The sequence below is a fragment of the Truncatella angustata genome, assembly GCF_020726525.1.
Source record: "Truncatella angustata strain MPI-SDFR-AT-0073 chromosome Unknown BKA67scaffold_2, whole genome shotgun sequence".
NCBI lineage: Eukaryota > Fungi > Ascomycota > Sordariomycetes > Amphisphaeriales > Sporocadaceae > Truncatella > Truncatella angustata.
This window is the reverse complement of record NW_025763382.1, coordinates 4757773-4779219: the sequence shown is the minus strand read 5'-3', so window position 1 is coordinate 4779219 and position 21447 is coordinate 4757773. Positions and strand designations below refer to the sequence as shown.

Genomic DNA, 21447 nt, shown 5'->3' with positions numbered 1-21447 from the left:
TCCTCTCGATCATATCGGTTGATGCGTATTCACGCCGGATATCCATTGGTGCTTGGCCATTCCAGACAAGACCTCCTCATCAATCTCGTCTAAAACAAGTACCTTTCTTCCGACAGACAGTGCAGACGGATCTGAAGTGACGACGAGCTCACGGAAAAGGGCTTCGCTGATGGCTTGTTCAGCATCTGTGGTATTTATGCCGGAGCCGAATTTGACTACGTCGACCTCGCGTGGCTCGTTGCTACTCTTTAGCTCAAAGTCTTTCTGCTGGTATGCTAGCGCAGAAGTGTTCGAGAAGAGCATCTGGAAAAGCTCGCACCGGTGATTTCTGCTGTCAGCGAGCCTTTATTCCCGGTTGGAGAGACGATGCCTCCACCCCCGGGCCTGGACGTAGTCTTGGTGATCGCGAAGTTATACTAATTGACGAAATCACTAAAAATCTTGAGCATAACAAAATCGACCCATAATGTTATAATGTTAGCATGCACTTCGCGGGTCGTAACGATATAATAAGTATTGTTGGCGTAGAATCGATAATGCGAAAAGGTTTGTACGGCATTAATCGTTGTGCCGTAACCATAGACTAAATGTGTTTATTAGATCTAGATCAATCTCCGAAACGTTAAGATTTGGATTCTTACATACGGCTAGAGTGATTATCCTTTTAGCTGCGCTAATGTATTGGATAATTCCAAGTCGCTTCTAGTATAGGCAGCATCTTTTTTAATTTGCTTAAAGGTCGTCTACGATAACAGGCTTATATCGACATTATATTTAAATTGCGCATACGTATAGCTCATAGTACTCTCTTCCGCCCAGTCAAGATTTGTAAAACGCCATCCCTTTACATCAAGAATAAGTGTACCGGTATCTAAATGGTAAATCTGGTAATAACTAACATAGTTCTTCATAATCACGCACAGCCCTATTCCGGCATACTAGAGATTACGTTCGAAATGCCTGTTTCGGACTTCTCGTCCAAAGAGCAGTGGACGATAGTTAGTGAATCGATCTAGAAGGGAACCAGTGTCGCGTTCACCGACTGGAAGCATCCATCCATGTATGCTAGATGCAGTACATATTCGCTTTGTCTAGAAGTGCTCGGGTGGTGAGAGATCCATAGTACTACGACCTGTCCTGTCACTAGCCGTATATTCCATTACCATGTGTTTTTGAAAGCCGGGCCGAAAGTTGAAGCTAGAGTCTCGCATGGACTTGAACCAAAATTTGGCAGGAACAGGGTTAATAAAAGTATCGATAAGCTCCGTTATTGCTATGCGATTGATAAAATCCGTTTCGGTGTATATGCAGTGAAAACCAAACTTAGGCAGCCTTTCGCTGATATACGACCTGAATTAGTAAGCTGAGGCTATTTTAAAACACGAGGCTTGAGCTATCTCCCGTGACGAAATCAAATTTCACATCACTTCATATAACTACTCTTTCAAAATTACATGTCCCTCATTACTACCTCATTTATCACGCAACCAATGTAGCGGGCACAGACATTGCCCCTTGTTCCTTAACCCCTATAACACAAATAACCAAAAAGTTGTAGAATCATCGACTAATACTGTTAACGAATGGATGTCGAAAATTCGGCTATGCCCATAGAGGGAGAAGACTTAACGGATAGATGAGCTATAATATAAATACATTTTAAAGCCGTCTCCTAGCCTAGTCATCGGTCATTTGGTCTTGTATGTTTGTATTTAGAAGGGAACATATTTCCAGGCTTCACACTCACATTAGCAACTAAATTAACCTAGTGTCAAGTACAGTCTTTTAGAAGTAGATAGCATAACCCATCGCAATTATTGTTTATTATAGTGACCAGCGTGCTCTTTATCACTTCACTATGACACGTACCCCCTTACTTCCATGTTTGGCATAGGCTTGACCAAATCAATAACGAAGTCGACATCCTCCTTAGTAGTTTCATACGACTCAAGCTCGTGTGTTCGAAAGATCATAGTCAGACAGATATGTAACTCCATAAGTGCCAAAGCCATATACTAACAAAATCTCTTACCCCGCGGCTGAATAATGGCATATGGTAGCTTAAGGGGTGTAGGCTATTAACACCTTTCGGATTGTTTAGTTACTGTTCTGGGATGAATTTTAGGGGATTAGGGAAGCATAAAGAATTACATAGTTATAGTAAGCGTCCGTCGAAACAGATACCTTGGATAGTACCGTCCAGCGACCATAAGTCAAAGGCTCTAAGCGGCTTATACGAGGAAGGCGTTGGACTGAGCCGAACAAAAAATAAAGGCCTATGGCACAACCTGGTTAGCAACCTGGCAATTTCCCTCAAGGATGGAAGAATGACGATATAGAATCCATCGGGACCAAGGACGATAGTGTGGACTCACTTTCTTGGAAGCGGCTGAGAGGTATGGTAGCCCCTCGAGAGTTTCCCATGAGAGAATTGCACATAAATCGGGTATAGCTTCTATACGTTCATCCTCAACATTCGGATGTACATCCGGATTGTTCATGATGTGTACTGTTCCTACAGTCAAAGCCTACATCGGAGTTTCTATGGCAGCATCATCCACGCTAATAAAAGGAAAGAAAAATACGGCCGATAGACGATTAGGAAGACTGCCTGTGCCGAAATCAACGCAAAGACCAAAGTGATTGCAAACGCAGCCTTCTGATCTCCGATGCGTAGATCACCAGGTTCAGGATACCCTTAGTTGCTGTCGACATGGCGTTGGCGCAAACGTCCTTGTGGATCGCAGGAACTCATCAAGCTCATTTGGAAAATATTTATGTCGGGTTTTCGCAGGACTCGGTGAGACGCAAAATCTGGTGCTACCAATATGGAATGAGCTTCGCTCCGCTCATTCCTGCTCGTGCCAATAGCTCTTTTGTCTACTTAACAACCCGATGTATTAACATCTAGTACACCCGGAAATGGTTGAGTAAGGTTTGACGAGCACTGCAAGGCCATCAGCGCTATGTATCGCGGGAGGAGTCTGCTTCGCCGCCAACCCCCCCCCCCCCCAAAAAGATAAAAGTCTTATCTAGGGTAAAGCAGACGGGATGCCGAGTTTTCTAAGAGCTATGGCCGTATCTGCTGGAACACAAGTCGAAAGAAGTACATGTCTCAGTCCATCAAAAGTATCATAGATCACAAGCAAGAGGTCTTCAGCGATTTGCATTATTATGTTCTAGAGTGTCTATGATTCTAATACTACCCAGGTTTGATAGAATTACGAAAGACGAAAATGAAAAGGCACCGCTCGGCCATTGACCTGTCAATCTCCGTGATGAGATCCTGGACGTCGTCTACCACAGCCCTTACAAAGTGAATAATTTACAAGGACGATTCCCGCCAATAACCTTAGGAGGCCGATCGAGCAGGTTACTTACTCTCGTAGGTTACTGTCGAGGGCATCTAAACGAGGGTTCACAGCACCAAGCAGAACCTTCAGAATAAGATCGGCCGTAAGGACTGCGTCGCCGGTCCTATCGTCGAATGTAGAAGTGTCAACAATATCTCGAATACTGGGTACAAGTCCTTGACGACCAGCACCTTCAGCCTTCTCATCCGGGTTCTTATCCTTGTTGAGCTTATCATCGAGTGTGCGCAAGGCTTCTGCAGCCCCCGGCGCGTTGCCCACTTGGAAGAATTGAATGCCAATCTGATAGGGCGGAGCATCCAGTGTGTCGAGCTTCTTGGCAAATTGCTGAATGATGGCGCCAGGCGCGTCGTCAGGCACACCGTCAGTGATAACGATAATATTGAGGGGTTTGAGGCAGGTTTCGTCCTGAGTTTTGCGGATCATGGCCTCGTAATTCCTCACGTACGTTCGAAGTATATCGCCCAGTCGCTGGCCTGTGGGTGTTGTTCCATTAGGACGGACCTTCTTGAATATCTCCTCGACTGTTAGCTGCTCGTTGCGAATTCTGTTACCCTCGGCACGTGTGACATTTCGATAGCCAGTGCCCGCCTTCCACGGCTCGCTCGAGCTTCCAAGATCTTCGGTTTTATGATTCATGAAGTAAAAGTCGGGTCCATCCTGATCGTGAGAAAAAATTACGGGCAGCATCGAGGCCAGAGCTTGTTTGGTCTCACGCCATGAATCTCCAGTCATACTATACGAATCATCGATCAGAAAGACAGTGTCAAACTTTGACAAGAAAGCGTATTTGTCTTCTTCTGTACTGGCCTCTGCACGCGAGATCGCTGGATGAGCACGTTTCTGATGACATGATGATGATGATGATGATGCGCCTAACGATTGTCCTGAAGGTCCTGCAACAGTTGGTGTGTATGCCGGAGGAGGAGAACGCTCTCTCGGCTGTCGTGTAGCAGATGAGCCACGGAAAGGGTTGTGGGAAACTGGGGGTTTAGTTGACTGCTCCGTCGAACCCTCGGGTTTCGGGCTCTTCCTTCCACTGCCACTCAAGGCACGACTCAGTCGATTTGGCCACAAGCGTTCCATTCTGATGCTGGAGTCAATTTGAGGAATGTAATGCCTAGTTTGGTGAATAAAGGTGGATGAGTGTCGAGTGTGGCTTTGGTTTCGGGAAGGAGGAACGAATGATAGAGCCATGTTGGTTTAAATAGGGCAGGTGTCAGCAAATTGTGTGACTTGCTCTTGAATGTTAGTGCTTGATTGTTTGCTGTGAATCGTTGTTGGAATGTGTTCTGTTGTGAACAAAAGATGAATGCCTTAACGCCTTGACAACAATGGCCGGAAACAAAGCCATGATTCACCTTCTTATAACTATAGTCTACACACATCACATCACATCACTATTCCATCTTACGCCACAGAGTTGGCCTTGTAGGCATACAGCTCGGCGTGTTTAAACAGCCAGATATGCTGCGGCGAAGAAGTCTGTCAGGGACACAAAATATGTGTGTTTGAGGCATTAGCATTTATTGTTTCACCTCCGGAAAGAGCCTGGCTCCTACGGGCAGTGCATTAATTAATACATATGTCATGCGGGGGCCAATGATGTACTAACCTCAAATGTCTGTAAGGGATTAGCCCTGTAATACGGACGCCGCAAGGCGCAGCCTGCCTACATACTGAGTACAGCCCCAACCATAATCGTGGACATGGAAAATGTAAATTTTGACGAGACTATGGGATCGCACCGCCCTGCAGTATTAAACTTGATCACGGTCATGTGTATTGCAGCAACAAAACCATTGACCAGCCACTGCTCATGTTTCTTGGGGGTTCCAGGCGAGCCTCTTACTCGTGTCCAGATTAAGCGACAGTCTTCGAGGCACGACGGCAATCATCAGTGCAGGAGGCATTATAAGCAGTGGCGCATACGAAAGCCCACGAAGGGTACAATTGATTTCTAATAGTCTCCCGCTAATATGATAATATGGGATGACCTCGAAAATGCTATATTTGATACATGATTTAATTGGGGAGGCAGTAACACAATTAAGGCGGTTTACTACAGGTGGACTGAAGCAAACGTTTAGGTTCATATAGACGAGTATCATGGATTATTATACTCATAACTTGCTGAGATAGCCACTCACCATGACAATTGCATTTGGAGAGTTGCACCGCTTGAACCCACGAGAGGAATGCTCAAGCTCTTGGGTTTGAAGGTAATAATCTCTGTCACAAGTCTATTGCAAAACCAAAAATACCGTTCGAGCATGTTTATCTGGCGTTGGAAAAGTTGTGTTGTGATTTTATTATCCATATTAGTTGAGTAGCAGTGGGCGAGTATCCATCCACAAGGCAAAATCCCAGGACAAGACGCAGTACTCCAAAACGCCACCAATGCCCGGCATTTACATATCCGCCTCTTCTATCGCGTATCAACGTCCATTTCATGCCATGCCAGTTCATGTTTACATGTTTTCATTACAACAGAATATTAAAAGTATTTAGCCATGTTGTTAACCTCCGGAGAGGCTTGCGTGGCCACGAATGTGGAAGCTGCTAGCGAAACCTAAGCAGTCTTGATGGGTGTAACCAGCTCGGTTCCGAAGACTTGGTCCCAGAACTTGCTGGTGACGCCAAAGCCAAGCTCGTAGTCGAGGAAGTGGTGAGCGAGATGATACTTTTTAAGCTCCTTGTACCAAAGAGGGAGGTTTTGGTGGTGTAAGAAGTAGTGTGTCAGGTCGTAGCAGATGTAACCGAAGATGCCGCCACAATATACAGCCGTGGCCATGTGCCAGTTCCAATAGAAGACGGCGTGGGCAAGCTTCCAGAAAGGAGTCGCCAACACAACGAACAGCGTCGGCGGCATGACAAGTCGGTACTTGTCCATGGGAAGGTAGTGGTGGACACCATGGAGTAAGAAGTGCAGCGTGAGGCCTACACGGTTATCGGGAAGATAGCTGCAAGGATGGTTAGCATCGGCAGTGTGGTGGAGGTAGCGCCATCAAGAAGGAGAAGAACTCACTAGTCGAGGTGGAAAAGGAAACGGTGAAGAATATATTCCACGAGCGACCACAGAAACAAACCGAACCCCCAGGAGGTAGCAACCTGCGTCCACCCGCCAAGCCCTTCACGGGAGATGTAAGTGCCGTAGACGACTGGGGGTAACCAGACCATCGGCACCAACCACCACGGGGTCTTGCTGAGTGGTTCCAGGAAGTTGCCAAATAACGGTGCGCTGGCGCCTCCCTTGTAGTGGCGTGGGCGGTGGACTTGGTCGAGGTAAAACTCCTTGCTGAACCCGCTGTTCCAGACTTGCATGAGCATGGGCTTGTTCAGGTCGATGAATTTGTGCCTCTTGTAATCCTTGTCGAAGTCCGTGTCCTTGCTCAAGTCCTCCTCGCAGCTCATGCCAGTTCGAGGGTGAATCAAGGGCGTGACTTGCTCGTTGATCTGCACATCGTTGCCGTGAACCTTGTGCTGCAGCTCGTGATCGGCCGCGATCTTCTCGTTGACTACGAAGCCCACCAGAGACTCGTCGAGGATCTCGTAAGCAGAGTCGGAGTGCTTATGGGAGACATCATCCTTGAGAATGTCTGTGACATCTTTGCCGGCGTACTCCATGATGAGCTCGGGACCACCGGGGTGGCCATCGAGGAAGTCGGTCACATCGTAGACGTTCTGACCGATGGTGACATAGCAGGACTTGTCGCTGGCATGCGCCTCGACTTCTGCCCGCGTGAGCGTTGGTAGGGTGCGTGAAGGCATCGTCGCGGTTGTTTGTTTGTTTGTTTGTTTGTTCGTTTGTTTTTGTGTTTTTCTTTTCTTGTTGGCAAATGCAAGCTCGGAGCTTCTAGGAAGAGATGCCCCCCCCACAGAAAGGACTACTCGGTGGCGAAAGAGGGGAGTTCTGCTATCAACCAAATATTGCAAAGGAATGGAGACTGTTGAGAAAATTGCCAGTGAAGAAAATCAACAGTGAATCTAGGTCGCCGCAGGCAAAGTAAGACGAGTGTCATGGGTGTTTTATGGAAAAAAGACCCGACGTTAGTATTAGTCTAACCATCTAACTATTAGTACTAACTAGATCCAATTTTAGGGGTTTGGTTGAGACGCCGACAGCGATCGACAGAGAGTGGCGCTATCTCCCCGAGCGCGCGGGATTCTTGTGTGCCGTCGCGCGTTTAGTGGGCTGACTGTGGTGCAACTGGCGAATGCCCTTGCTGCATTGGCCTCTTTAACGTTAGGAGGTATTCTAAAGCATCTGCGAGGCAAACTTCGATAGGGGCAGTCGATGTGTCAGCGGCTGCCCCAAGAGCTTAGCGGGCTCCGAGCATGCCGAAATCGAACGGAGGGAAATTGCAATTTACATAAAATCCTGGTAGCATGGTATCAGCCTGTGATGATGGGTAGTACATTGGAAGTATTCATGCAAATCCCGAAAGCTCCTCCTGTGTTCTGGAAAGGTCACAAAACCTGAACCGACGCCTGGTGTGCCTTGTCCGCACATCAAAACAAGTATGACCCATTCAAATGCCATGGTCCACTTTTGTCAATTCTCCTCCGCAAACGAGCTCGTGCTCTCAGCCTCGTTCCATGGGTATAGTAACTCGTAAACACACGCTCGTCTTAATAGTCTCAATGATTCCCTAAAAACGCCTCTTCCATGCGACCTGTCCAAAATGCCTGATACCCGAATGTCCAGGAAAACGAAGCGCTTATGCTGAACCTTTATAGCTACCCTGCCTCCGTGCCAATGCTTTCGTAGACCTCATATATCATAATTGCCTTATCAACTGAAGACATGCCAGAATTGATGCGCGATCATCCCGCCCAGCAATGCGTTCCCGTATACGCCGCATGTAATACCTTGCGCACTACCTGACCACACTTTCCATACAAGCACCAACGCTGCCAGCACCTGTGCATAACCGAGGTTTGCCCATGACGGTCTGAGTAATGAAGGCTGCTTTCCTTGCCGCATTTGCACATCAACAAGCAAGTCCGCAGTCAGCCTTATGGAGACAATCAGCGACGCACAAATTGCCCCTAAACCCATCGTTGGACCATAAGACTCTTGGGTGCCAAGTGCTGTCGCCCAGGCCCAAAACGCACCGAACAGTACTAGAAGCTCAGCTGTACGGACTTTGATGTTTCGCGCTACTGACGTGTGCCCATTGCTCGCCAACATGCTACCGTTCATAGCACCTCCAGATGTTGCTCTTCGCTCCTCAGGGTCGGGGCTAATGCTGAAAGATCCCATCATATTTGACAGCCCGTCTCGGGGGTCATCTCTAGCAGCCGGAGCATGAAACTGCGCATCTCTCAGTGTGAAGCTAGACCCGGGATCCTGCGAACCTGAAGTCAAGTCAATTGTTCTGCCTGAGCTTGAGAAGAAATTCTGTTGCGTTTCTTTTGGGCTTTCTCGGATGACAGGCTGCACTGGATTTCGCAACCGCTGTGCAGGATTCGTAGGTGCCGGTGGTACTTTGTACCAGAATGGACCAGACTTAGGCTCGATCGGTGTGTCGTTGAAGCCAAGTGGAGTGTCGTTGAATCTCGGGTTGGGATTCTTGACCTTGAAAGGATTATGTGTACTGAATGCTCGGTGTTGCGACCCAGATGGCGACCAGTCCATTTCATCCCTATCCCGCATGGGTTGATCGTCTGCTTTGAAGCTGGTGGGAGAACTCGCAAAGTTCAACTTACTGAATCCGCCTTTCCCTTGCCTCTGGCCTGGACGAGAAGGTGTGTCTATAGACCCGTTCCGAAAGACGCGTCTCCCTGTACTCACGGGCTGGTGAGGACTTTTGAAAGATTGCGGGGTGCTTGCCCGACTTGTTTGTACTTTTGGCGATGATTCCATGATTTCATCTAATATGCCTCCTAGGTCATCTGAACGGATCAGTGGGTTGGATGGTGCTGGAGACGGCTGAGTAAAGTAGAGGGATTGTCGCGACCCGAAAAGGGGGGTGTTGTCGGTGCGTATAGACTTGCCCGCGACCTTGTGTACATAGAACATAAGCCACCCTATCACTAGGTGAGCACCTATTTGTTGTGCGGCTGGTATCCCATTGACATCGTTATATTGTGAGAGGAACAGACATGCACATCTGATCAGCAGGATAACGAGTTGGTAAGTGTACCACTGTCGAAACCCAAGGATATGCGATGTAAACCCCCTTATCGCCTGCTTGAACCGCGGATTCCATGCGAAAGCCACCAAACTCATGTTGATAGCCCATTTGAGAAACACTGCGGAGCTGGGCAACATGTTCAGAACAAACACACAGGCGGTGCGCAGAAGTGCGATGGCCCAGTTCTCGAGCAAGCCCTGACCATCCCGTTCAATGAACAAAGCACCAAGGACTGTCAGATGCCACATGAATTGCAGCACAAAGGCAACATGCCAACTCCATTTCCCTGCGAGATCAACATAGTCCAAGGTAGTCTGTTTCCTGGCCTGATGGCGTCGCTCTTTTGTGCGATTGATCATCCGTCGCATGTGATCGGTCTTGGCCGTGTAGCTAGCCTTCTGCAATTGTTGTTCTACTTTTGGTTCGCATTCGGCGCAAACTTGTGGATATCTCGCTTCGAGATCATTCTTCCATTTGCGATAACCTTTGGTTCTAATAGCATACTCAGGGTCGTTAGGGTCGTCCGGAAACTCATACTCCTTCAGGGTCCTCGACAATAGTTCCTGGTTGCGCTGACACTTGGCGCAGAATATGGAATCTGCTGAGTTTATCGCATCAGGGGGTGACCAGATTGGTGATGTTGCCCGCTCGACAGGATCGCTGGTGAAGCTGGAAGAAAAACTTGTCGAGAAGCGAGGTGCTGCAGGCGTAGTCTCATCCGATGTGGTAGTCGTGACTGGCGGGTCTGTGATAGTTCCATTCTGCGCGTGGCTTTCTATCAGCAGGTTGTATTACTCCATCTTCCAATATCTCGGCCAGCTTTTTCTTTCTCTCATGCCTTCCCCCCTCCCCTTGGAGCACCGTCATTGCATCATCACTCACCTCATCAAGCCAATTCGTGGCCTCACAGTATTTGCATTCGAAAGAAGCCTGACCGCTGAATTGAGTATCTGACCGACGGCCACAATAGAAGCACCTCAGGTTCTTCTGTCTTGCACGAAGGACTGTCGGCATCTTTTCTAAACCCCAACACTGCGACGCGCTGCCGTTTTCGAGAATTGGTAGGTTTTCTCATTGGTTTCCCTCCGATGTTATTGCCGTTTGTCCCTTGTCATGCGCCACACTATTTCTAGCATCGGGTTCTCTTCGCGAGTCCTCAAAGACTGGATAAAGCGAGCTGAGACCTGTTCAGTGATCTTCTTCTGGGCTGCGCAGCGGTTGTTGACTCTCGAATCAACTTTCCGACTTCTTATCGCTATCGGTCGCAATCGATATGCCGCTTAGCTCTTATCCCGGGTGGCCGACTCGGCTAAGCACCGGGTAAATAGCAGAAGAGAGTGGTGATAAAGAAGAGCAAGAGGGTCCGTGCGTCTGTCTCCTTGGTCCTTGGACAGCGTATTCAGGGGTCACTCCTGAATGGGCTACGCTGTGCTGTTCACCACCCCTGACACCGCCTACCACTGAACAAAGATCCACGCACAACACTACAACGGAGTCATACAAGCTTGGAAAGAACAACGGACGTCACTTGACACTCCAGTGTACTTGATCTCAACTGCTTTGGAGCCTTTCCTGTCTTGTATTTGTCTGACCATGTTTCCAGGAACAATAGCAAGGCGTGCTGGCGGAGGAGTTGACAAGCTGTCCTGAATGCGAGGACTGTTGGTGTCATTGCATACTGTGATAGCGACAGTTACAAGTCGCAGCGCGCAAGCTGGTATTGCCGTGGCCAGAGGTGCAAAGTGACTCGAGCGAGTGGTTTTGTCTTATGGGACTTCGATTCTCGTGACGTTCCGAGGAGGGCATTCGTGGTTCGATTGTGTCAAACACACTGTCCAAGCTGGTGGGGAGGCTGCACAGCTAGGTGTTTCTTCTCGAAGTCCTCACTTGGGTTCGTGGTGAATTGTTGGCACCAAGTGCGGAAAAGTGTTAAGCAGGCACAAGCGAACGCATGCACTCGAAAGCCTTTGTGCTCATGCAACGGTTATTGCTGTGAGGGCATTGCGGACACAAGAGCATACCAGCTGTTGCATCAGGATTGAGCAAAGATTCCACGGGGTTGCAATAATTCTGATTCGTTTGGTATTGTTTCTTGCTGTCAAAATGGCTCCCAAGTTCAAGGGTCATGTCAAAAGCTCTTTGGCAGAGGGCTCCACCAGTGCGGTGGAAAAGACAACCAAGCCAATCCTGCGGACAGCTTTCCAAACCGCCAACAACCATTCCGATCCTGTTAATTCACCCTCATTGCCACCTTCAGAATCACGAAATCAACCAGTCAAACCGACCATCAACAAAGTGAAAGCACGTCCTCTCAACTTCACCGACAGTATGGAGTCCATGTTCAACCTGACCATCGCTAAGCAACAGTATGACTATTTTGGTTCGCTGGTGTACACCTCTGGCGAAGCTTTACACGTCTACCTCTGGCCGGTCCTGTTTGCCTTGTTCTTCCTTCTCATCGGTGTCTCATACTTGGTTCTTGCGTGCATCACTTTCTATGCACTGACTCAGTACATCAAGGTATTTTACGATGATGGCGAAGGGTTCCAATCTCCAGTCTAACCAGGGTATCAGATAACTCTCACCATGAAGGATCTGCCGAAGCTTCGGTTAATGAATGCCCTCCAGTCTATCGACCACTTCGTCTGCAAGACTATGTACTTTGCCCAGGGTTTCCTGGTAAGCTTACACTGGACCGGAAGGCTTAGGCAAATCATACTAAGTTTTTTCATTCTAGACTGTTATACTCGTTCTGATCCAGCCCATCCTCTGGTATTTTGGCTTGCCTACTCTCTGGACTTACGCCATCTATGCCCTCGTCTTTCTCGAACAGCAAGCTCTTTACTGGTCTCTACATGGATATGTACGTATAAGCAAGCGCTACTCCCCATCATGTGGCATGATTCTAATACAGCTTATAGATTCTCCACAAGCAGATCACCGTCAACCGCCCTGAGATTCGTGATCAGATCGTTGATTCTATTGATGGGGCTTGGAGGGAGATAGTGACTTACCGTCCCCGATTTTTACTTCTCTTTACTGGCTCTGGTGGACACACAGCTGAGCTAATTCGATTCATGAAGCTGTTCGAGCCCTTCGACAGCTCCAGCCTCCGCCGATGGGTCGTCACCATGGGAGATCAGCGTTCGATTGACGAGATCAAGAAGTACGAGCAAGAGCGCAGCTTCAAGCGCCGTGGCAATGTTGCTGGTGCTTTCGAGATCGCCGAGGTTGCACGCGCTCGTTACGTTATGCAGAGCTGGCTTACTACCCCGTTCACAGCTCTCAGCTGTGTCCTGGACTGCGTCCGCGTACTCAATCTACCCCGTCCCTGGACCCCTCATTCTGAAGAGTCTGGCATCGAGTACCCTCAGACCATCCTCTGCAATGGCCCCGGTTCTGCTGCGATTTTCGTATTCGTCTCTCACATGATGCGTATGTACGGCATCATCCCCGCCAACCGCTGCCAGGTCCTGTTCATCGAGTCGATTGCCCGCGTGAAGACTCTTAGCCTCACGGGCAAGATCTTCTACTACCTCGACCTTGCTGACGCCTTCATCGTCCAGCACAAGCCTGTCGCCGAGAAGTACCCCGGCGTTATCGCCGAGGACTCGCTGACCTCGCGCGCCCACACGGGTGGGGATTCGGCCCTCGACTGGGGTCCTGATGTCATTAACGACATCAGAGACGACTAGCTGGTGGCGACGACGACGATCGGTGTGGTGGTGGTGATCGTGGTGTAGGGGGGCTTAAGCCCCCAAAACACGGGTTGCAATGGGCCTTTGTGCCATATTAAATGACAAGACTGATGCAAAATCCTCTGACGATTCTTCATAAGTGACCGTGATTCCTCCATCTCGAAGCCGCTTTAAAGGGCGGCTCTTCTAGAATTCGCACCAATTCTTTGACAACCCGTAATTATATATTTAACGTGAAAGTTCCTTGTTTTTCTTTAGTTATATAAGCCGCTCAAAGGAGGAATTAGAGCAGAGCCTTAAAGAAAACCCGGAGGTTTATCATTACTTGCTAAGTGTTCCAGCTTAAATATCGTGACCTAAATCTACGCTTTCTGTATCATGTCAAATACCGCCACCTCTAGGGCCTGAGATACCATATTACGATTGCGATATGTAAGCAACTGATATGCCACTCTTTCATCAGACATCTCGATTCGTGGTTGATTTTTCAAATCCACGAGGTGATCCGGATACTAGGTGTCTTCAAGAGCTGTATTCTACTTGGGATAGGCTGTGAATAAAGACCGCTCTTATGCTAGAATTGCTCTCTAGATTTTCCCCGTTATGCCGGGACATGAATTATACGAAAGCTTCAAGTATATTACATAGAATCTTAATGACGACCACTGCTTTTTATATTAGCGGCAAAAAAAGACTAATCAGACTAGAGCATTAAACAGACATGGTGTAGCGGTGGACAGGACGGCAGGTTGTTGGGTTTAGTTAGCATGCATGCACTCAATCGATGTGTTCAGTGGTGCCAAGGTTGGCGTGTAACAGCTGCTTGACCATATAATCTAGCTGGTATGCTGACCTCGTCTTCAAGGACAGCTATAGTGTAGGGAAGGCGTGTTGGGCAACCTTGTTTTATGATAGGGCTATGATGGGCTCATTCGAGGGACCCATTTGTCCTCCAATTACAAGAGGCGCAGAAAAACCCCGTATCCCTCAAGTGTAGATTGTGGGCCGAGGTTTGTACATGGTTCATTTGTACACATATATAATACATAGCGCAAGGTGTTACCTCGCTAGGCTCTCAACAGCCTCGCTGAGCTGGTCCAGATCAGCATCTGGGGAATCCGCGGCGGACTCGTCAGTCATCATGCCAAGCGCATCCTGTTGCTCGCCACGAATCCTGTTGATCTCCTTGGTGGCCCACTTCTTCCACCTCTCGTGCGTCTTATCCTCTAGGCCCATACCGACTTGCAGGTATGTTTGGCCGAAGTAGGAACCGACGATGCGGGCTTCTTCGACGGCGACTCTTCGCTCGATATCCTCTTCTTGGCGGAGGCGGTAGAACTCTTTCCGCGTGACGTCGTATGCTTCGTCCATGGTCATGCCCGGGACGTTGTGCACCCGCCACAATTGCCTTTGAACGACGCTGTAAGGAGAATTAGCACCGGCAGGAGTCTGAGCGTGACTCGTTGGACTTGAAAATAGGCGCTCACCATTCTCCGCTCAGGGGTATGCCAGGCTGTCTTAGCCCCTTGCTCCAATCGCATCGCTGAGCATCCTTTCCGTCCATCTCGATGATCATGCGCGGCCGCGCCAGCTCCCAAGGGTGATCTTTGTAGAAACGCTGGCGCAGAGCATCCTCCTCGTACAGCAGCTGCTGAGGCTGGAATAACCTGCTGGCCTTCCTGACCTTGCTCGTCCTCGGGTCGTAGGCCTTGTGTTGCGGAGGCAGAGGCCGCGTGAGGATCTCGGAGGGCGGAATGTTCTCAATGACCTTGTACCACACTGGCTGCTGAACCTTGAGTTGAGGCTGCACCCGATGGTTCATGAGGGTGGTCACTGTCTGGTAGACGCGGGCCGGTCTGGCTTGCCGGACGTCTGGTTTGCGGACCATGGTTGCGGCTGAACTGGGGTGTGCTCAGCCTGCTGGCGATGGTCTCGTGTCTGGTCGCGCTGGGGGTCTGCTGGGCCAGAAGCTTTCCAATTGTCGATGAGGTGATACGGAGTGCTGCTTGGGACTGGAAGCTGTCCGGGCGCGTCAATGTTCCGGCCGACTGAACTGCGAACTTTTTAGTGGGACTTTTGGGTGCTGAACGTTGGCCGCTGCCCAGGTGGAACGCTGGACGGACCGGCAGGGGGTGGGGCGGGGGGCCTTGCCAGCAGCGAGGACCTCAAGCTAAAGCTCAAGTAGCAGCAGTACAGGCCTACAGCCAGGAAATTTACCATGGCACAGGCAGACAACAGCTACTCCGTCCCGAGTCCTTGATTCGTCTAACCTAGACTGACCTTACAGTGGTCCAGACTAGCCAGGCTAAAAGTCAAGTCAAAGCTTGGAGGCCAAAAAATTAAAAGTAAAAGTTGCGATAGCGATTTCCAAAGAGTCAAGCTGCCCGTAAAGCTTCCAGACAGCGCCCCGATAAAAGACTGACTCTCGTTCACCAATCTCCCATGTCGTCACGACCTTAATAAAAAGCTGTGGTGACTGGAACACAATGCGGGACAAGGACAGCTCATGAAAATCCTCGGTCGAATTGACGGGTCGATATACGGCGCCATACGATCCAGTCGCTGTAGCCATAGCCATAGCCACAGCCACAGCCAGAGCTACAGTCACAGCTCTGTGTCGCGAGCTATTCACATCCAGTCTCAGTCGTCTGCCCCAGGCCAGAAAGCGAGCGGCAATGGCAAGGGCAAGCTCAAGGGCAAGCTCATGGGAGATGGCAGGGGCAAGCGCAGCAGCAACAGCAACAGCAACAGCAAGTTGCCCACCAGCATCGCGCCTGCTCCTGCCTCTCCATGGCATTCCACCAGCAAGCGCATCTCAGCGACCAACAGCGTCAGCCAGCTGCCCGTCAGTAATATCAAGATATCCAACTCTCCTTACTCGACAATAACAAGTCCGGCCGGCCGGCCGCAGCGACCCTTGAGATCCAAATACTTCACCTCATCTGTACCCGCACCTCCCAAGCGCAACTGGAACCACACAAGCTCTGCGGACGCAACCTCCATGGCCCTTCCGCCCGGATTTACTCCTCAGGTCCCCGTATTCGCTGCTTTGCCGGCACCCCAGAGAAGTCGGGAAGAGCTTCTCTCCTTTCTCGATTATTACGATGACGCAACGACCGTCGAGGACCAGCTGGAATACCTCAAAGACCCATACATGCGGAAATACGCTCCTGCTGAGACACTCGAACTCAGGGTTTCCGACAGGTACCACGAACTCACTGCTCCTTCAGCCGACGACGTTCAGAAAGCAGACTTTGAAGAGCAGCAGATCATCACCAAGTTGCGCACCGCCGTCTTCACGAAACTCATGCGAGCTCACAGCACCGACAACGACTACATCTACGATCTGTATCGCTCACTACCCCAACCACGCATCACCTATCTCCCCGCACGCTTGAGGCATGGCCTCCTTGCCGCACTCAGTATCACGGAGCGGAGGAACCCAAAGTCAATGCTTCGGTATTTCGCCGTCGTCGCGGATGTCAAGAATGCAGGTTTCACCCTCACCCGAACCGAGTGGAACACGGCCATGTCCTTTGCTAGTCGTTATGTCGGCCACTCTACAGACACCGAAGCTGAGGCTGCTTTGCATTTGTGGCGTGAGATGGAACACGACGCTGGGGTCAAAGGCAATGAGGTAACTTTCAACATTCTGTTTGATGTTGCTACAAAAGCTGGCAAGCTTGCTCTGGCAGAGATGACCTACCAGGAAATGACCACACGGCGCATCCCTTTCAATCGCTACCACCATGTCAGTCTTATTCATTTCTTTGGGCTCAAAATGGATTCCATCGGCATACGGGCTGCCTACAAAGAGATGGTTGATCATGGCGAGGTCATCGACCATGTGGTCCTTAACTGCGTCATGGCCAGCTTTTTACGATGTGGGGAGGAGTCTGCGGCGGAACACGTCTATCGAATGATGAAGCTCTCAGACGAAAGATCCAAGCTCATACCACACCGCGACTACACGTTCAATAAGATGGTGACCAAAGTTTTGCTCATGTTTGGTCGCATGGGTCGGAAAGACCCAGAACTTCGCGGTGCTTTTCAGGCCGCAGGGGTGGTGACACCAGACTTGAACACCTATCGCATTCTCCTTAACTATTATGGTGTGCGGTGTGGAGAGATGTTGAGGGTCGCCCAGTTCCTGGATGAGATGAAGTTTTTCCGAGTTCCTCTCCATGGCGCTGTTTTTCTGGCTCTATTCAAAGGATTTGCCATTCATGGAGGGCCCAACTCGCAGTGGTCAGTGCAGAGGCTTACGAGCGTCTGGACTGCTTTCCTCGATGCATATGATGGCGGGGCGGACGGGTTATATATTAGCACATGGATGGCCATGTGGACGTTACGGGCATTTGCAAAGTGCTCGGGATCTCGAGAACAGATCTTGGAAGTTTATGAGGATCTCAGGATCAGGTGGCCGGCTGATCATGCCACTGATAGTTTCATGTTGGATTTTTTGCATAAGCTTCTCTTGAAGAATGGCTTGTCTGTAAATACTATGCCCCAATTGCGGTAGCATTGCTAGGAGTTACGGGGTAGGGGTGTCATAGAGTGTACAATATGGGGAAACCACGCGCTCATTCGCTATATCTGGGCCTGGTACACGAAGTCCATGCAAGTGCTGCCTTGTACAGATAAATGAAGAAATATTAATTAACTCGTTCGAGGTCCTGATTTGTCGCGCTTTGCAGCGGTAATCCATGTGGGAGATAGTGAGCCGTCACAGTAAATGGTGGCGTTGTGGTCAGCCCGACCAGGGTGGACGCCGATAGAGACGGGCAAAAGTATGAGAGAGACCAGTGTCATGTGCTCATCTTCAACGTGCTGAACAATAGTGGGGTCGATGCCTGGAATCCGGAAGATGTGCTCGTGTATGGTTCAGGCGACCCAAAGAACAATCTTCAGAGCGATTGCTGCGCTCCTCGTCAGGAGATGGAGATAAGACGTGACGGGAGGCCTGGTTGGTGGTTATATCCAGCTTGACTACTGAGGTAACGTCGGTTTCTCCATGACAGGTCTGGGAGCACTGAAAAGTCTCCTAAAGAGAGTTGGGCCTGAAGATGATTCCGCGGAAGAAATTCCATCAAGGAGGACCAAAATGGAGAACAACTAAACAGCGCCGCAAACTCCTACGTTCGGCAACTTACAATAGATAACGGAACCACATTTCTCCTGTCTTCGACTCATCGAGAGTTCTACTCAGGTGTCAATGCTTCCCCTGTGGTCTTGCCGTTCCACCTCCAAGGTACGACGAAACCGAACTCGACCACTTTCGTTAATGGGAAGCTGCCGGCTTGGGGATACCAGGTCGAAGAACTAGACGATACTATCAACTTCAGGTTTTCATAACGTCTATAAACCGTTGCTAAAGCATTTTTATTATTATCAGTCGAACCGCCCAATGACTGGATGATGTCATTGTAACCACTGTGTTCGATAGTTTGAACCCGTACATATTCCATTATATAAGAACCTTCGTCCTTGCGATGGTTTTATCTTCCTTTTCCTTTCCTTTTTATTTTTTATTTACAGAGAACAAGACTGTACGCCCGAGGCGACAACGCCTCTTGTACCTAGAAAGTCATCCATATTGAAATTTAGAGGAACCTCAAATATGGTGACCAACTACCGCCGGTGACGTGAGTAACCCATGGGGGGAAAAAGCGAACATGCTGTCACTAGTCAGTACCGAACAAATTCCAGAGCCTAATATCGACGATCCGAATGCTAAATATCGAAGTCTCTCGTCGGAATACAAATTACTTATAAGTCCATGCTGACCAATCACAAAATTATTTCGCATCTTCTCAACTAACTCGATATTGCCCATCCTAAGGTAATGCGACTCTAGATCTTTTGAGGCCTGAGCCTTGCGAAAGATGGAATCCCACGTTATATCAAGCTTAGATATTTCGTAAGCTGCCTCGAAATAGATTGTTGCTTCATCAAATCTCTCTAGGGCGCTCAGAATTCTAGCTTTCACAGTGTAGTAGCCTGCAATGTCTCGAGTCAGCAATTTTTTCCTTCGATTCTGTTGGCAAAATCTCGGGAGCTACAATGAGCTATCACAGGGGCACGCGAAACGATTTTGGGTTAATATGCACCCTGAGTGTATGCTGGAGAGAACGAAGACGACTTCGGAAGTTGCTTACCAGGATATACACAGTGACTTAATGCAAAATCAGGATGGCCCGAGTGGATGAGCATTCCAGCCTCAGTTGAAGCGTTGAATGCTTCAGCATACATACCACAGTCGTACAGAATCTCAAACCAGAAGCACTTTGTCCAGAAGTACCAATCAACTCGTAGTTTTGTGGTGTCCTTACGTATAGCTTCAACAGCGATATCAAATATTTTCCTTGCAGATTCGAGCGTCACCGCACCAACACGAAGAAGCCAACGGACGTGGTGAATTGCTGATACCTTACGAAACGTTTCCCCTGCAGCAACATCGCTCGCAATGGCGTCAAGGTATGCTCTCAGGATAGTCACAGCAGCCTGCCTGTTCTCCTCAGCCGATAAAGACTTTATCATGAACCAAAGTCGGCTCAAGGGGTGTGCTGGGCCGAGCTTGATGGTGGACAGAGCCGCGGCATATCGAATGAAACAGTCAGCAAGATCTTGTCGAGCCTGCGCCAGAAGTAACCCGGAAAGCATCGTTGTCCAAATCACAGTGGGTGGACAGACGACTAAAACGTCAGAGTACATGCCGAATGCTCTGTCGAGAAGACGGAATCCATCTGTAAAGTTTCCATCTCGGGTAAACATATCAACCGAATGTCGTAAATACAGGTGGAACCCCAACGATGGATCGCTGGCCCAGTCATACTCCATGTCCATGTATTTGAAGCCAAAGAAGTCGCTCTGCAAGCGACTTTGCGCGAAGTGTACAACGGCAGATATGCCGCCCTCAAACAACCGAGAGACCTCTGGTGAGATCAACCGACCGGAAAGGGGCGTCGAAATGTATTTCCATGAACAACAAGACGACTGCTCCGAAGTCTGCCAGATCTTATCCAGGTAACTTTGTAGTCTTTTTGCACCAACTTGGCGTCCTCGGATAATTGGTAAGAGGGTCCCCGTTCTCATCGCCGCCTCTACTACTATCCGATTCGCATCCTTGCTTTTGAGATTTTTCGACAAGCCCCACTGCCTGAAGCGCGACTTATACATTCTCTCTCTTTCCAGTGTTAGTGTTCGCTTTCTTTTGGATGTTCAAGGCGCATTCACATACGTGGCGTTGAAACCATGCTCGGTCCTCATTATCTCAGCTACTTCTTTTAGGCTCTTTCCTTCGTCCCAATAGAGCTCTGTGATGCGATCTCTTCGGCTCTCCCAATCTCTGGTACATGGCCACGACCTCCACGGGCCGTCTATGGGTGGCATGGCAACAACATGGAACAAGCTGGATTTCTGAATTCTTGTTATTCAATTGTCGCTTGTCTCAAGTGCTGCAAATAAGTAAGCTATGTTGGCGCGGGCTCCGGCATCATCGACTGCTTATGGTATGGCGGGTAAGAAAGCACAAGGGGGCATGTAACCAGTTTCGTGCCAGGTGCCTCGATATCCCATCAGGTGGTGGGAGCGGAATGTACCTACTCACCCTGTACAGAGGCGCGACTCACCGTGGTTATTTTAGCCTGCTACCATAATAGCATGCTCAGCAGATGTACCTGATTCTGGGTGCAGAAGATACAAACAACAATTTCAATGATTTGTCTCAGTAGTTTGAGGAGAGCCGTTAAAAACTTGAGCAGTTGTGAATGCCTCCGGGCCATATTTAAACCCATTTTTACTGATATTTGAGTGGCCAGCCACCCTTGAACTTCAGGCTCCAGATGCTCAGCGCTCTACACCAGGGTTCTGCATTGTCATCTCGTCTGATTTTCGGTAACTAATCAGGTACAAGAAAAAGACGTTTGAAAATTTGCAGAAATTGTCCATGTGTCGCGGTTTGGGCTGCGGTTCTTGAGTGCCGACACGCCATTTTTGACACCCCAAAACACCCCTGAAAAGTACATTTAAGGCGGGGCTAATGTACTAACCTACCTGAAGTCCTATTTACACTGAAATACGTTCAGCGTAGTATGGGACCGACATATTTTGTGCAGTGGAAGGGGTTCATCACATCTTGATTTAAAAGGCGTTATATGATTCCCATGCCCGAGAGATCGCTAGGATACCTCCGACGTGAAGTTTGGCGCTACTTCACTAACCTAGCGAGTCTATTAG

General features: G+C 49.2%; 7 protein-coding genes across 7 annotated transcripts; 2 read left to right on the top strand and 5 right to left on the bottom strand.

Moving 5' to 3' along the window:
• Nucleotides 1–3155: 3155 nt before the first annotated feature.
• On the bottom strand, nucleotides 3156–4923 carry BKA67DRAFT_555925 (uncharacterized protein). Its single transcript, XM_046102127.1, has one exon. It carries the CDS (start codon nucleotides 4566–4568, stop codon nucleotides 3378–3380), a length of 1191 nt encoding a protein of 396 aa, XP_045961893.1. The 5' UTR covers nucleotides 4569–4923; the 3' UTR covers nucleotides 3156–3377.
• A 1020-nt stretch (nucleotides 4924–5943) lies between these two features.
• On the bottom strand, nucleotides 5944–7142 carry BKA67DRAFT_513882 (inositolphosphorylceramide-B C-26 hydroxylase; the record flags this gene model as incomplete). The annotated part of the gene is made up of 3 exons (XM_046097609.1): nucleotides 5944–6334; nucleotides 6400–6827; nucleotides 6894–7142. The coding sequence occupies 3 exons, from the start codon at nucleotides 7140–7142 to the stop codon at nucleotides 5944–5946; spliced, it is 1068 nt and encodes a 355-aa protein (XP_045961892.1).
• A 1024-nt stretch (nucleotides 7143–8166) lies between these two features.
• Nucleotides 8167–10525, bottom strand: BKA67DRAFT_532853 (Ima1 N-terminal domain-containing protein; the record flags this gene model as incomplete). Its single annotated transcript, XM_046099597.1, has 2 exons — nucleotides 8167–10272; nucleotides 10394–10525. 2 exons carry the CDS (start codon nucleotides 10523–10525, stop codon nucleotides 8167–8169), a joined length of 2238 nt encoding a protein of 745 aa, XP_045961891.1.
• An 874-nt stretch (nucleotides 10526–11399) lies between these two features.
• Nucleotides 11400–13322, top strand: BKA67DRAFT_194462 (oligosaccharide biosynthesis protein Alg14 like-domain-containing protein). Its single transcript, XM_046095375.1, has 4 exons — nucleotides 11400–12031; nucleotides 12086–12190; nucleotides 12249–12374; nucleotides 12433–13322. Exons 1-4 carry the CDS (start codon nucleotides 11615–11617, stop codon nucleotides 13204–13206), a joined length of 1422 nt encoding a protein of 473 aa, XP_045961890.1. The 5' UTR covers nucleotides 11400–11614; the 3' UTR covers nucleotides 13207–13322.
• A 681-nt stretch (nucleotides 13323–14003) lies between these two features.
• On the bottom strand, nucleotides 14004–15263 carry BKA67DRAFT_555918 (37S ribosomal protein Rsm25). Its single transcript, XM_046102126.1, has 2 exons — nucleotides 14697–15263; nucleotides 14004–14629 (listed from the first exon to the last, which is right to left on the bottom strand). The coding sequence occupies exons 1-2, from the start codon at nucleotides 15095–15097 to the stop codon at nucleotides 14269–14271; spliced, it is 762 nt and encodes a 253-aa protein (XP_045961889.1). The 5' UTR covers nucleotides 15098–15263; the 3' UTR covers nucleotides 14004–14268.
• Nucleotides 15264–15435: 172 nt separating this feature from the next.
• BKA67DRAFT_555916 (uncharacterized protein) lies at nucleotides 15436–17883 on the top strand. Its single transcript, XM_046102125.1, has one exon. It carries the CDS (start codon nucleotides 15716–15718, stop codon nucleotides 17729–17731), a length of 2016 nt encoding a protein of 671 aa, XP_045961888.1. The 5' UTR covers nucleotides 15436–15715; the 3' UTR covers nucleotides 17732–17883.
• A 940-nt stretch (nucleotides 17884–18823) lies between these two features.
• Nucleotides 18824–20601, bottom strand: BKA67DRAFT_532849 (Clr5 domain-containing protein; the record flags this gene model as incomplete). Its single annotated transcript, XM_046099596.1, has 3 exons — nucleotides 18824–19191; nucleotides 19464–20419; nucleotides 20450–20601. 3 exons carry the CDS (start codon nucleotides 20599–20601, stop codon nucleotides 18824–18826), a joined length of 1476 nt encoding a protein of 491 aa, XP_045961887.1.
• Between the last annotated feature and the right edge of the window lie 846 nt (nucleotides 20602–21447).

What these genes read in the sequence shown, in the direction of transcription:
- BKA67DRAFT_555916 (XM_046102125.1), top strand. Translation starts at nt 15,716, where the DNA reads ATGAAAATCCTCGGTCGAATTGACGGGTCGATATACGGCGCCATACGA.
- BKA67DRAFT_194462 (XM_046095375.1), top strand. Translation starts at nt 11,615, where the DNA reads ATGGCTCCCAAGTTCAAGGGTCATGTCAAAAGCTCTTTGGCAGAGGGC. An exon ending in CACTGACTCAGTACATCAAG is followed by an intron (nt 12,032 to 12,085) that starts GTATTTTACGAT and finishes CCAGGGTATCAG; the next exon opens with ATAACTCTCACCATGAAGGA. An exon ending in ACTGGTCTCTACATGGATAT is followed by an intron (nt 12,375 to 12,432) that starts GTACGTATAAGC and finishes TACAGCTTATAG; the next exon opens with ATTCTCCACAAGCAGATCAC.
- BKA67DRAFT_555918 (XM_046102126.1), bottom strand. Translation starts at nt 15,097, where the DNA reads ATGGTCCGCAAACCAGACGTCCGGCAAGCCAGACCGGCCCGCGTCTAC. An exon ending in ATACCCCTGAGCGGAGAATG is followed by an intron (nt 14,630 to 14,696) that starts GTGAGCGCCTAT and finishes TTCTCCTTACAG; the next exon opens with CGTCGTTCAAAGGCAATTGT.
- BKA67DRAFT_555925 (XM_046102127.1), bottom strand. Translation starts at nt 4,568, where the DNA reads ATGGCTCTATCATTCGTTCCTCCTTCCCGAAACCAAAGCCACACTCGA.